The 14,648-nt window shown below is 36.7% G+C and overlaps 2 protein-coding genes across 6 annotated transcripts in view; one reads left to right on the top strand and one right to left on the bottom strand.

The window, feature by feature from the left end:
* Nucleotides 1–9,718, bottom strand: part of LOC136040836 (uncharacterized) — a 34,331-nt gene extending 24,613 nt beyond the window's left edge. Inside the window, exons 1-2 of one of the 5 annotated variants that reach the window (XM_065725178.1) lie at nucleotides 8,688–8,704; nucleotides 814–1,059 (exon numbers count right to left, since the gene is read on the bottom strand). In XM_065725178.1, coding sequence (XP_065581250.1) covers nucleotides 814–908 — 95 coding nt within the window. In that variant the 5' untranslated portion in view covers nucleotides 909–1,059; nucleotides 8,688–8,704. Of the gene's footprint in view, nucleotides 1–813; nucleotides 2,334–2,469; nucleotides 3,750–8,687; nucleotides 8,782–9,693 lie in introns of those variants that run through there. The other 4 variants (XM_065725181.1, XM_065725180.1, XM_065725182.1 and 1 more) reach the window with 4 other exon arrangements.
* LOC136040837 (uncharacterized) overlaps nucleotides 7,696–14,648 on the top strand; it is a 47,870-nt gene continuing 40,917 nt past the window's right edge. The window contains exon 1 of the mRNA XM_065725188.1: nucleotides 7,696–7,817. The gene's annotated coding sequence lies outside the window, so the exon portion shown is untranslated. The remainder of the gene's footprint in view (nucleotides 7,818–14,648) is intronic.

The raw sequence follows: 14,648 nt of genomic DNA, 5'->3' as shown, positions 1-14,648 counted from the left end.
CAACAGTTCTCAAAAAATTTATTGGTAAGACCCATTTTGACTTGGAGCTGCTTTGGCTGGTCCTTATTATAATATAATAATAAAGGGGTGTAGAGAACAGTAACAAAATTCATTTGCTGTCTTAACCAAAAATCATATCCTGACAAACTCAAGGCATAAAAGCTCTCAACTCTTCTGTTTTGTTGGAAATGTAATGAAATGATGTAGACAAAGAAATATATAACAAAGCCAACAATTTCAAAATATTTTCTCAAAAGAATTGTACCCCAGGACACTCTAAGAAATAACAAGAATCCTCTTCAAAAAGACAAAGTTTAACAAGACTGCTTTAGTTGAAAAGCAGTAAACAACAAGAACTGTTTGAGTTCCAGTTTATGCACTTTTACATGGTACTGTTACTCCAACATCACAGAGGCATTTAAGAGGAGAATTGACAAGAAGTGGTCTGGAAAACTTTTCATGAAGCGTATGATTAGGACCCTTCTCAAACCCAATTAACAATAATTAAACATTTTACCTATTGGATTTAATTTGTGGGTGTCCTATTTATTATGTCTATTTTACTAGCATGTCAATAGGTCATGCCACAGTAACACCCAAATCTTGTTTTCTAACGCATTGAACCTTGTTTGTCAACAATATGGCCAAACAGATCCTTTGGACCTTAGCTTGCTTTGAAGTACAATTGATGCAAAATATTATCGAATCTAGGGAACTAATTTACTAAGGCCTACAGTCAAAGAGAAGCAAACCCTTGAGCCAAAGATGTTCATTTTTCAATGTTAGACATAAATTACAGAAAGACACAATTACCTTGAATCATACTTGCTAGCTGATGATCTTCTATTTACCAGCCAGTGAAGATAGTGTGCTATCTTAAGAGGTGAGTATCCTAAGCTGCTTGGCATGGCTTGTTGCACTATTCCCTGTCAACTGATGTTTTGAATGAGTCAACACTGATGCAAATAACTGTATTCTGGTTTGGTGAGTTCAACAATTTGATCACTTGGTTTGAAAAGAATTTGCCATGCATCCTTGTGTTGACATAATCATTACATTCTCAAAAGAAGAGAAGAGGCTAGAATCTACAAAAAACCTTAGTGGGCCCTAATTTGGGCTGAAGATTTATTCCTGATAGCTTTATTTTTCATGTTCTTTATGTTTTCACATTAGCAAAAACCACTGAACTGCGATTTTACCATAGCTTAGAGTAGTTGAGAAAAGAAAAGTATAAGTATATGTGCTACTCCAGAAAATGCAGATGTGGTCTCTACTATGAACTGCAGGGAGGTAAGATGTTGAGGCAGTTTGGCCAGGGTTCCTAGTGATAATCAAGTCTAGCAGTGAGGGCCCCTCTAAATTTCTAAAATGGACTGGCTGAAAAGAAGTATATGAGCTACTGAATTTGGTTTAAAAAACCTTCCTAGAAGCCTTTTGAGATGCTGATCTATTTCTGCAAATGGGCCAATGTTAGGCTAGTACATAAATGTTTAAAGTTCATTAAAAGTCAGTGTTATAAAAAGGGGAAGTAGGGGCTTTATCCAAATAATTGAAGTTTTAGTAATTATGTGGCCTAGTTTTACTCTATTCCTAAAAAAAAAAAAAAAAATCATAAACAAATAAACTCTTATTTTATAGCCTGGCCTATCTTAACCTGACTCCATTTAATGCTATTGTGAAAGTGCTTTTGAAACTTGACAAGGATATCTCTTAGAACTAATGTTAATTTTACACCAGTAGGCTATTCTTATTCTGAATTAAAGAGAATAATAAGAAAAGAGTTGCACCATATGATTTCCAAATCAAAATTGTTTCTAAATATAACCCTACTCGTTTTTATCATGATAATTATACCATAGACCCTAAACTGGGGGTAGATAGGCCTATTCCCTAAGGATATATGCCAAACTTTACTGATTTGGCTTGTTATTAAAATTGGTATTAATTTCATTATAAATGAGGAGTTAATGAGATATATGCATAAAAAAGGGGTAAATCTGCAGTTTATACTCAATTTAGCTAGCTTGAAAGCAAATTCATCACTTGAAGCATTTTCTTACTCTTTTTAATAGTTCAATAATCACTTCTGGAACAAATTCTATTTTTAGCCCTTGATATGGCCCCAAAGGTAAAACAGTCCATTGTAACCAAAAGTTTAAAAATAGGCTATGTTAAAAAAACTGACTAGTGAGAAAAAATTGTCATTTTCAGCTGATTGAGAACTGGTAATTATTATTTTCCTTGGCTTAACAATAAAATGGGTACAATTCTAGTTGAGTCACTTCTTGCTATCTCAGAAAGGGGTTAGGTTAGGAAAATGAAACTTTCAGGGATGGGTCTACAGGCTAAAGTATATCCTGGGAAGGTATTTTAAAGTCCCCACCTCCACTCCTTCTTCCTCTAGAGCCCTGAAATTCGCCTACATGGCAGGTTTATACCTATTGAAATTTTGACAAAATAGCATTTTACCTTAATTTTCAGTTAGCCCAGCAGTTGCTTTCTCTTAGTTCTGAAAATGTAATTGCTGTTATTTGAGTAGAATTATGAGCCATATTATTATGGTAATGCCATGATGGATGAGCCATTAACCATAGTCGTTATGGTAAACTTAAGAGAACTTTTACCAATTACACTTTGATTCATGAAGAACTAGCTAATATAAATTGGGATGAGGGATTATCAGATGAGACAGACGTTGAATCTAGTTGGAATCGTTTTAAGTCTACTTTACTAGGTGCATGTAGGAAGCATACAAAGGTTATTGGTCAGATAAACCAAAGACTCTTCCATATCTTCCCAGGAATATTAAGAAAATTATCAGAAAGAAAAATAGAGCATGGAATAGATATCTAAAATGCAAGTGTGACAACCATCACAACAAATACACCATGCTCCAAAACAAGCTGAGAAACATGACAAGAAAAGTTATCCAAAGACCATGAGGAATCTATTGCAAATGACTCAAAGAAAAAACCCCAAAAACTCTGACGTTATGTTACAGCCAACAACCCTTCCCATCAATACACCAACAGGCTAAAAAAATCAGATGGCTCCAGTACTATTGACCCAAAAGAAATTGCTGATTGCATGAATGTCAGCTTTTGCTCAAACTTCACCTCTAAGCCACCTGGCATTACACCCCCAACCATACTTCCTGTAACAGTACATAACCCAATGCCTCCTGTAATCATTACTCAAGAAGATGTATTTAAAATACTAAGAAGTTTAAACTCCAACAAAGCTGCTGGACCTGATAACCTTCACCCTTGGCTTTTGATAGAAGCTGCTGCTCACATTTCCCTCCCCCTTGCCAGAATATTAACATGTCCCTGGCCAAAAAGTAAGTACCAAATGACTGGAGAACAGCAAATATTATACCAATTTTTAAGAAAGGTGACAAGGATAACCTGGAAAATTATCAACCAGTAAGCCTAACCTCAGCCATTTGCAAGATCATGGAAGGTATCATTAACCATGCTCTAATAAACTATTTACAAGAAAACACTCTTATTAGCAATAGACAACATGGATTTTGCAGGGGCAGGTCAATTGATACCAACTTTATTCAGTCATATGATCATGCAACTAAAAATTTGGATATGGGTAACTGGTTGACATTATCTTACTTGACCAAGCCAAAGCCTTTGACAAAGTTGAACACTCATACCTGATGCTGAAGCTTAAAGCTTACCAGGTGCATGAGGATGTGATTAATTGGAGCATTCCTAACTGGTAGATCTCAATGTGTCATAATCTACACTGATAATGGCAATCCAGTTTTCTCCTCCACTTCCCCTGTTATAAGTGGTGTCCCACAGGGAACCATCCTTGGGCCAATGTTGTTCAGCATATATACTAACAACTGTACAACCTATCTATGCAACCTTTAAACATTATATGCTGATGACTGTAAGCTTATTCGGCCTGCTGAAATTGAAGAAGAAAGAGCCTGCATTCAGCTGGACCTTGACAGGCTATCCTCCTGGTCATCAATTTGGGCCCTACAATTCAATGCAACTAAATGCAAGGTACTGTACTTAGGGCACAATAACCCCCACCATCCCTACCATATAGGGTGTGATCAGTTGGAAGCAGTTGCCAAGGAGAGAGACTTAGGCATCATTGCAGACAAAGATTTAAAATTTCACAGCCACACTCAGGCTCAGGTTGCAAAAGCTAATTGAGCTCTCGGACACATTAAGCACTCTTTTGTAACCAGAAAGTCATGTGTGGTTACAAAACTTTATAAATCCCTTGCTGTCCCCACCTTGAGTTTGGCTTGACTTTGGCCTTTCCCCAAAATAAAATGGAAACAAGAGCCCTTGAAAGTGTCCAAAGGAGAGCAACCAAACTGGTCCATGGCTTAAATAATGCCCCTTACCAGGATTGCCTAAGGTCTCTGAGACTTCCAACACTCATGTATCAAAGATATAGAGGAGATGTGATCATGGCATGCAAAATTTTCAAATCTAGTCACCTGAACCAGATCTTCACCCCCCTCATTGGCTAACAATTTACAAGGTCTGAGTCTAAAGTGTAACATATGGAACAGCAACCCCCCTCCCCCTTACAGAACTCAGAACCAAATCCCTCATTTGTTCACTTTAGAAAGTTAAAATAAGAATCTCTTATACATCTAAAGATTTTAAAGTGTAAATTCATCATATCATAGGATTTGTGCTTTTGACACAAGTTTTACAGCAAGCAAAAAATGACACTTTTTACTTTTGGCACAAGTTTTACAGCAAGCAAAAAATTATACTTTTTACTTTCGGCACAAGTTTTACAGCAAGCAAAAAGGATACTTTTTAAACTATCAAAATTGGATTCAAAAATGTAACTTTTGATTAAAGCCAATTAGAAACCAGATTTCTATTACTGGTTTGGTCAACAAACTAGAAGTGAAAATCCTTGTTGTAATAAATCTTTTGCAAGGAGGTTAGGCCATATGTTGGATAATTAAAAGAACAGTTGTATTGCAACATTTCTGAGGTCAGTCTACCCAGTGCTCAATTTAGAAATCCGGGTTGATTCTGGATATATAAGGTAGACCTGGAAGCCAGAAGAGTATTCAGTAAAGCTCTGTCTTTGATGTGCAATATATTGGTAACTCATATTGAAGTCATTTTATCTGAAGTTGTATATGAAGTAAGAAAATAAAGTTATTGTCAATAATTGTGTTTGTCTATGAGTCAAGGTATCAGGTACAGTTCCTATTGTCTATTGGATCGTTCCCAAGGGAATCTGCCCAACTCAGGAGACCTGAACATCACGATAATGATTCTGTCTCCATGGTTATAGAAATTTGTCAATAGAACCCTCTCAGTCTATGCCCCTTAACTACCCTGCTCCCATGTCCAATTTGAACATCCAATTAACTTAACTTTATAAGAACCCCCCCCCCGTAACAGTGACTCACAAATATATTATAACAATGCTTTTAAAATGTACCATTATTGCTATTTTGTTTAATAACCATATGATTCTGCCTGGAAATTTTTATTATAGGAATTGGCATACTCTGACATTGGCTGACGGTACAACATGGTCAAAATTAAAAAACACCTATCATGTTTTATCAACCGCCAAAAATTGCTTAAATCACAAATCTGACTGAACCAACAATTATTGCCCAAAGTAAGACTGCTCAAACAAGCTACAGCTACTGTCCTGCAATCATCTTCATCCCTCTAACTGAATCATAGAGACCTGAGCAGGCACAATATCCAACCAAGAAGATACTCCCACCACATGCTCCCAAAGACATCACAACGTACAGCCTGCATCAACTTGAAACCCGACTTTAGCAACATCACAAACACAGATGAAGATTTGGAGGAAAACAACTTATCCTAATTTTATAACTTGTGCAACAACTTCCAAGTAAGGTCTTAAGAATTACCTTAACCTTGTAAAATAATCAACAAACGCTTTAAGAACAATACAAATGCAGAAGAGAGCAGGAACGGAACAGAAGAGCCATAGTACCAGCTGTACTATTGTACTTAAATTGCTAGGGGATAGGTGTCCTGGGTCCCACACTTCCCATTTTGTCAGAAAGCATAAAATTTAAATAAACTTCAACAATTGCTAAAGTCTCAAGCAGTAAATATGATTTGAGGTGAAAGGCTGAAAAATGACATTATCCTTAGACATCAGTTCAATTAGTGAAATGGGCAAAACTAGAAAAATTGTGATTATGCATAAAACTAACATTCTAACATAGGTGATCAACAATACAAGAAAATGCCAATATTAAAGTGAAATTCAAAATTAAAATAAATTTAAATCTAACAATGAGTGACAAATAATACAAGAAAGTGCCAATATTATAGCGAAATTTAAATTAAGTAAATGTGTCAGTGTAATCTTTATCATATAATTTTAATGTATTTGTATGCCTTAATGTTAGAATACCTGGAATCAATTGGAAACTAAATACAATAAAAAAAATTCAAATAAAAGACAAACAATTGGAATCAGGTATTCATGTGTAAACCTTATTCATGTCAAGTGATGTATTAATGTAATTCAAGTGTAAGGTATAGGATCAATACAAGGTGTAGGAATATATACATTTTCTTTAAATAATCATTTTTAGAGGTGAAAGAATTAAAATAAAAATATTTTGACAATAAAAAGTTTCAAGAAAGGTAAAATTTAAGGAAAAGGAATGTTCTGATTGATGAGGGCGTCAATCTACAGCAGGATAGGGGATATGTTACATATGGACCAGCAACCCCCCTCCCCCTTACAGAACTCAGAACCAAATCCCACATTTGTTCACTTTAGAAAGTTAAAATAAGAATCTCTTATACGTCTAAAGATTTTAAAGTGTAAATTCATCATCTCATAGGATTTGTGCTTTTGGCACAAGTTTTACAGCAAGCAAAAAATGATACTTTTTGCTTTTGGCACAAGTTTTACAGCAAGCAAAAAATGATACTTTTTACTTTTGGCACAAGTTTTACAGCAAGCAAAAATGATACTTTTTAAACTATCAAAATTGGATTCAAAAATGTAACTTTTGATTAAAGCCAATTAGAAACCAGATTTCTGTTACTGGTTTGGTCAACAAACTAGAGGTGAAAATCCTCATTGTAATAAATCTTTTGCAAGGAGGTTAGGCCATATGTTGGATAATTAAAAGAACAGTTGTATTGCAAAATTTCTGAGGTCAGTCTACCCAGTGCTCAATTTAGAAATCTGAGTTGATTCTGGATATATAAGGTAGACCTGGAAGCCAGGAGAGTATTCAGTAAAGCTCTGTCTTTGATACACAATATATTGGTAACTCATATTGAAGTCATTTTATTTGAAGTTGTATATGAAGTAAGAAAATAAAGTTATTGTCAATAATTGTGTTTGTCTATGAGTCAAGGTATCAGGTACAGTTCCTATTGTCTATTGGATTGTTCCCAAGGGAATCTGCCCAACTTGGGAGACCTGAACATCATGATAATGATTCTGTCTCCATGGTTATAGAAATTTGTCAATAGAAACCTCTCAGTCTATGCCCCTTAACTACCCTGCTCCAATGTCCAACTTGAACATCCAATTAACTTAACTTTATAAGAACCCCCCCCCCTGCAACAAAAGCTTTTGTTATGTGGCTTCTTTTCCATTTGGGTGGTCCCTTTCTGGAATAGCCTATCCAAATCTACCATCCAAGCTGAGACTCTCTATTCCTTCAAGGCTGGAGTCAACAGGGACTGGGAAAGACTGAGTGGAGGCTGGACTGAGAAGCTAAGCCATCACCACCAGCAAGAACTACAGGAGGATCTACCACATTATCTCACTGGCAAATGCAATTTAAGGTAATATCAATGTTTTATTTCAAAATTTAGCAAATGTATTTGCATATCTTTAAAACCTTATAAATTGGGATTGAGAAAAGTTGTGAAGCTGAAAACAATTTTGTTGTACTTTATTCAAGCAGAATATCTATTTTGCAAGATTACACTTTTATAACACACATATTTTTGAAGGTCATCAAATGTTGGGGCCTGCTAGAGGGAGAAGGAGTCGAGGTAGGTACTTCAAAATACATTCCTGGGACATAATTTAGCCTGTAGACCCATCCCTGAAAGTTTCATTTTCCTAGCCTAAACCTTTTCTGGGATAGCAAGAAGTCAATCAACTTTGTTTTTAAATGTTATTTAAAAAACAAATTTGCAGAAATGTGAAAACAGCCTGAAACCCCCCAAAAACAACAAGACAGCAAAACACAATTCTGAAGGGTTTCTAGCTCTTTCCAAAAATTTCTGCAAATATGTTTTTTAAATAACATTTTACTGTAAAGTAAAATGTTAAGTAAAACATTTACTGTTAAAATTTTACTGTTTACTGTTTTTAGTGTTAACAACAATGATTATTCCTGAATCAGTTGAAACAGCAATTTTTTGTCACTAAAAAGTTTTTTTTTAGAAACATTCATTAGTACTCTTTGTTACTATGACCTGTTTTAAGCCAGTTACGGGCTTATAACGATATTTCCCCTAAAAGCAATTATTGATTCATGGAAGAGCACAAGAAAAGGCAAAGGCTATATATTCACTTTCACATCAGCCAAACTTTGTTGTTAACTACAAATTTACAAAAAGGTGTTGAATGAGGAATAAAGCAAAGCCTTTGTGTTATTCCAAAAGACTATCTTGACTATGATCCAAACTTAAGAAAAATTTCACCCTTGAAATGTGTCCTGCAACTTTCTTTTTTTCAAAATTTTTGCTGTTAATGCAAGGCTAAAATGCTACCTAAGCTTATAGCATCAGTATTAAGAGTCTTTTCAGATAGCTCTGCCGTTGTTAAAGCAATAAAAGAAAGAAAAATATTCAAGCAATAGAAGATAGAAAAACGAAATAGACTAGCCTGCAGAATTTGAGAAAGGTTTTCTATGGTTTTTAAGAATTACTTTAACTTCATTTTAAGTATTTGAAGGTGCATTCCCTAAGTTAGAGGGTAGTTTTAAGCTTTTAATCTGCTAGCTACAAGATAAATATACCATCCAACCATCTTTTCAAGACAATGATTATAAAAAAAGGTTCCAAATATAAGTTATTCATATAAAAATAAAGGGCCATAGAATATTAAAACCTCAAGGGGGAAATTTCCTAGACTGATGGTTTTTCGTTATCTTAGACTTGACGTTATCTTAGACAGAGTATCTTAGATAGTATCTCAGACATAGACTTGATGTTTTTTGATTAAGACAACCCATAGTAACTATAAGTTTAAAAAATGTCTCTAAAAGAACCATCAAGTATAAAAAAATTACTATTTATGGTTGATTTAGAAATGGCAAATATTATTTTCATTAGTCTTACAATAAAAGGCTAGCTTATTTTGACAACAAAATATGTAGGAATTTGTAAAAAGAGCATGAAACCCTGCAAAAAGGTGTTGCAGCAAAACAAAAGGGACACCATTGAAATCAACCTTGCTGAAAACCCTAAGCAAGGAAACTACAGCATTGTAAACTGCTAATTTTATATCTAATTAGTTCAAAACTAATTTTTCAATTTACAACATAGCCTAGAAAAACTTCAGACCAGTTAATAAGTTTGGGTCCCATTAAGAGCTCAAAACAGAATTTGCACCAGAAGCGATTATTTGATTTGGAAATAGTATAAAAAAAGGCTTCAAATGATGTGTTAACCTTCTTCCAAGCTAAATTTTATTACTTTAAATTACCTTAAATCGCATTTGCCAGCGAGATAAGGTGGTAAATCCTCCTGTAGGCTCGCTGGTGGTGAGTGATGTAATTATGTTGGCTTAGCTTCCCAGTCCAGCCTCCACTCAGCCCTCTCCCAGTCCCTGTCGACTCCAGCCTTGAAGGAGTTTGAAGTCTCAGCTTGGATCTTTGACTCGGATAGGTGTTTGACTTGGAATTGTTAGCCAGGGAGGGGGTGAAGATCTGGTTCAGGTGACAGGATTTGAAAATTTTGTGTGCCATGATCACATCTCCTCAATGTCTTTGATACGTGAGAGTTGGAAGTCTCAGAGACCTTAGGTGATCCTGGTAAGGGGCATTACTTAAGCCACGGACCAGTTTGGTTGCTCTCCTTTGGACACTTTCAAGGGCTCTTGTGTCCATTTTATTTTGGGGGAAGGCCAAAGTCAAGCCAAACTCAAGATGGGGACGGACAAGGGATTTATAATGTTTTGTAACCACACATGACTTTCTGGTTACAAAAGAGTGCTTAATGTGTCCGAGAGCTCAATTAGCTTTTGCAACCTGAGCCTGAGTGTGGCTGTGGAATTTTAAATCCTTGTCCACAATGACGCCTAAGTCTTTCTCCTCGGCAACTACTTCCAACTGATCACACCCTATATGGTAGGGATGGTGAGGGTTTTTGTGCCGTAAGTGCAGTACCTTGCATTTAGTTGCATTGAATTGTAGGGCCCGAGTTGATGACCAGGAGGATAGCCTGTCAAGGTCCAGCTGAATGCAGGCTCTTTCTTCTTCAGTTTCAGAATGCCTGATGAGCTTACAGTCGTCAGCATATAATGTAAAAGGTTGCATAAATAGGTTGTACGGTCGTTAATATATATGCTGAACAACGTTGGCCCAAGGATGGTTGCCTGTGGGAACCACCAAATAAATCACATCCTCATGCACCTGGTAAGCTTTAAGCTTCAGTTTCAGGTATGAGTGTTCAACTTTGTCAAAAGCTTTGGCTTGGTCGAGTAATAGTTTCTTCTAAATATTTTATTAGAGCATGATTAATGATACCTTCCATGATCTTGCAAATGGCTGAGGTTAGGCTTACTGGTCGATAATTTCCCGGGTTATCCTTGTCACCTTTCTTAAAGATTGGTATAATATTTGCTGTTCTCTAGTCATTTGGTACTGACTTTTTGGTCAGGGATATGTTGAATATTCTGGCAAGGGGGAGGGAAATGTGAGCAGCAAATTCTATCAAAAGCCGAGGGTAGAGGTTATCAGGTCCAGCAGCTTTGTTGGAGTTTAAACTTCTTAGTATTTTAAATACATGATCTTGAGTAATTATTACAGGAGGCATTGGGTTATGTACTGTTACAGGGGATATGGTTGGGAGTGTAATACCAGGTGGCTTAGAGGTGAAGTTTGTGCAAAAGCTGGCATTCATGCAATCAGCAATTTCTTTTGGGTCGGTAGTACTAGAGCCATCTGATTTTTTTAGCCTGTTGGTGCGTCGACGGGAAGGGTTGTTGGCTGTAACATAACGCCAGAATTTTTTGGGGGGTTTTCTTTGAATCAAATGCAACAGATTCTTCATAGAATAGAATAGAATATATTTATTCACTACAATAGCCGGAGCTAGCATTATCATGTCATGACAAAAATAATTTATACCTACAAAAACACTCACAGGAAAATTTAAACAAACATTATATTAATCAAACACACATATTAATCAAACATTAAATATTAGTCGCGTCAATATTATTAAATTGACGGGTAAAATATGGAACAAATGATTTTTGATATCTCTCAGTAATATAGGCTGAGCAAGTCAGTGACTGTGGACAATTCTTTTTTGTTTGTCGTAGTCTGTGATGTGATCACTTGCACCACTAGCTGGAAGGTAACAAGTGGAAGTAATCCTCTCAGGATCATTTGTAATAAGGAGGTCTAGTAATGATGGTTGTTGTGAATAACTAAATCTAGTGGGTTGCATTATTATTATCTGAGTTAGGAAGTTATCAGCAAGGGTTTGGGTGGTTGTGTAGGAGGGGTTATTAAGGCGTGAGTACCCAATACCTTCAAATCAACGAACTTCTGGCATATTAAAATCACCATAAAGCACAAGTGATGAATTTAAATCGCAAAACATCTGTATTAGGTGAGAAACAACTTGGTAAGATGCTAGTTGGTTTGGAGTTGATGGGCTACGGTAAAGCACACCAATATTCACAGTTTCGAAACCAATCAGAAGTCTAACTAATACATGTTCTACCAAAGCAATAGTAGGTTGAGAAATAGGAAAATCAATTTTATCTACCTTAATTCCAAGCCTAGTGTAGATAGTCACTCCTTTTCGACACAGGTTACTATCTAGGTTGCTCAGGAGTTAGTATCCAGGGATTTGAATTTGTGCGTCGTCCAATTTGGTCAACGAGTTCTTAGGACGCACCTCACACACACAGAAAACATCTATATCTTTTTCATAAAGTAACACTTTTAGTTCTGAAAGTTTTGGCAATAAAGAAACAATGTTTGTGTATAATATTCGTAGTTGCATCCGTTTTCTTTGGCCAGCTGGGCTGTTGCTAGTTCCGATTTTGCAACTCTGATACGGATTTTCGTCGCCCGAGCTAGCAGTGACGTAGTCGGTTTCAGACGGATCAGATGCAACACTTGATGGAGAGACAGAGCTCGAAGCAGAAGCCGCGGAAACAAAGGTTGAACTTATAGAAGTCTTTCTGGCTCGGCTTGATCCACTATTTACACTATTTACAAGGGATATGGGTAAGTCTAGTGAACCATCGAGAGAGGGGGGAAGGACTCCCTCTTCCCCAGAGGATCACGTTTTTTGACACGATGGTGCCATCACGGATGACTAGGTTTTGTTCACCGGTTGCTGTACGCTTCTTTATCTCTTCAACTGGCTCTTTCCTTCTCTGGCGGTCTTCATTGGATGCATCAGCAAAGAAGGAGATACTCCCCCTCCTCGCTCTCGAGGCCTTCAGTATTTCCAGTTTTATTTTGTAGTCATTTATAGAAAAAAGGATTGGGTTGGGTCTGTCTAGGGTACTTGTATTCTTACTATTAGGTAGACGTTTCAAGTTAGTAATAGCCCTGACGTTAATTGAGAATTCATCTTTTAAGTAAGTTGAGATGAATTGACCATCGTTTGTTTTCAGAGGAATTCCATAGGCAATCAGATTAAGTCGTCTTCTGTTTCTGTCTTGCTCTTGTCTCACTATTTTACGGACGTCTGTTTCGAGACGGATGGTTATAGAATTTTCCACAAGTTTCTGCACATCATCTATGGAGACCTCCGATTGCATGGCCGTCTCGATCATTTCCACCTGAGCACTCACAGTGTCCAATGAAGTCTGCATATGAGATCTGAAACCAGCAAACATGTCACGCATTTCACTACAATGGGAGTCGAGAGTGCTTTTCACTATATTTAGAACATCAGGATTACTCGAACCCGTTTTGCATAATGGGCCTGTTCGGATACTTCCAAGTCTTTCGTTCATTTTAAAGAAAATGTTGTATTCGGCTGTACTCATTCCTAGACATGTTGCGCAGAGCCATTTATCACATTCGTCACACTGAATGGCTGGCGAGGACTCACTCAGAACACAACCAGAGACAGCACACTTATCGACTCCTTTTTCGGGTGTTGCGGGTTTTGAGCTATTGGACACCATAATTTCCGAACAAGCGATAACTCTGAACAGAATAATTTGATACGTTGAAGAAATAAAATAATTTGGTGTCCTTAAATTCCTGCTCTTCAGCTACACTACATTAAATTCTATTTAATGATTTTTCGGTGAAAAAGGTTTTTAACTAAAAACTTGTTTGTGGTGCATGAAGTCTGTTTGAGAAAATTCTGGAATAAATGATTTTGTGGACTGGAGACTAGTGGTATCATGAACAGTCAAACTGGCCCCCCAGCTGGGGGTACAGTAGCTCCTACTAGTGTTGGACAGTATTCAGTGGTTCATAGTCCCATGCAGGGGCCTGTAAATGGGGCGCCAGGACCACAGATGATGCAAATGCAGTGGCATATGCCTAGTGGTATGCAAAAAGTCATGTTTCTGGCAGTCGTACCAAATGTTTATGGACAAGTATATACCCCAACTTCCAACCCATCACAGCAGTATATGTATACAGTAAATAACACAAATGATGGACTTGAATCAGGCCAAGTTATGACACAACTATATGGACAGCAAGTGTACAGTAATCGAGCACCAGTGCTGAACCAGGCACAGTATGCTTGTACAGTGAGTAACAGATATAATGGACTTGAAGTGGAAGAATGTGAGTTAGAAGGTATTGACCATTCTCCACCTGACACAAACTTTGAATCTGATGATATGACTATGGTAAATCCAAGAGTAGTGGAAGGACTATGCTCAAGAGGAAAAGAGAATAACTTGAAAAGGAGAGTGACCTCACCTATTAGTAATGAAAGTGTTCAGATTGAAAGGGGAGCACCAAAGAGACAATTTGTTCACCAAAGACCAGACCAGAAGGCCAAAGGCCTGTCACTTACAAAAGATAAGAGAAATATTTCAAATTTCCAGATCCCATTATTGGAAATACCTGAAAAGGAAATGATACATGGAAGTGTTGTAATCAAAGCAGTTGATATAAATGCCAAGTTCTTAAATGAATACGAACTTTGTATGTTTTTCAAGGAAAAAATTAGTGGCAGATTTGAGTTTGAAACAAATCGTGAAGGGAACACTATTTACTTGCATTTAAAAGATGAGAGCGGGATGAAATCAGCATTCGAAATCAAAACTGTGAATAAAATAGAAGTAACAGTTTTAAGGAAAGAACATGTATCAAGAGGTGTGAAGAAAGGAATTCCTTTATATTTATCAATTGTACAAATTGAGGAAAGTATCCAATCTGCTGTGCCTGTAAAAGAAGTGATTAGAATGCAGAGGTATAACCGGGATCTAAAAAAGCTTGA

This window comes from Artemia franciscana, chromosome 21 (genome assembly GCF_032884065.1).
Source record: "Artemia franciscana chromosome 21, ASM3288406v1, whole genome shotgun sequence".
In the NCBI taxonomy this organism is placed as follows: domain Eukaryota; kingdom Metazoa; phylum Arthropoda; class Branchiopoda; order Anostraca; family Artemiidae; genus Artemia; species Artemia franciscana.
The sequence above is the reverse complement of the archived record's forward strand: the minus strand, read 5'-3'. Positions and strand labels throughout refer to the sequence as shown.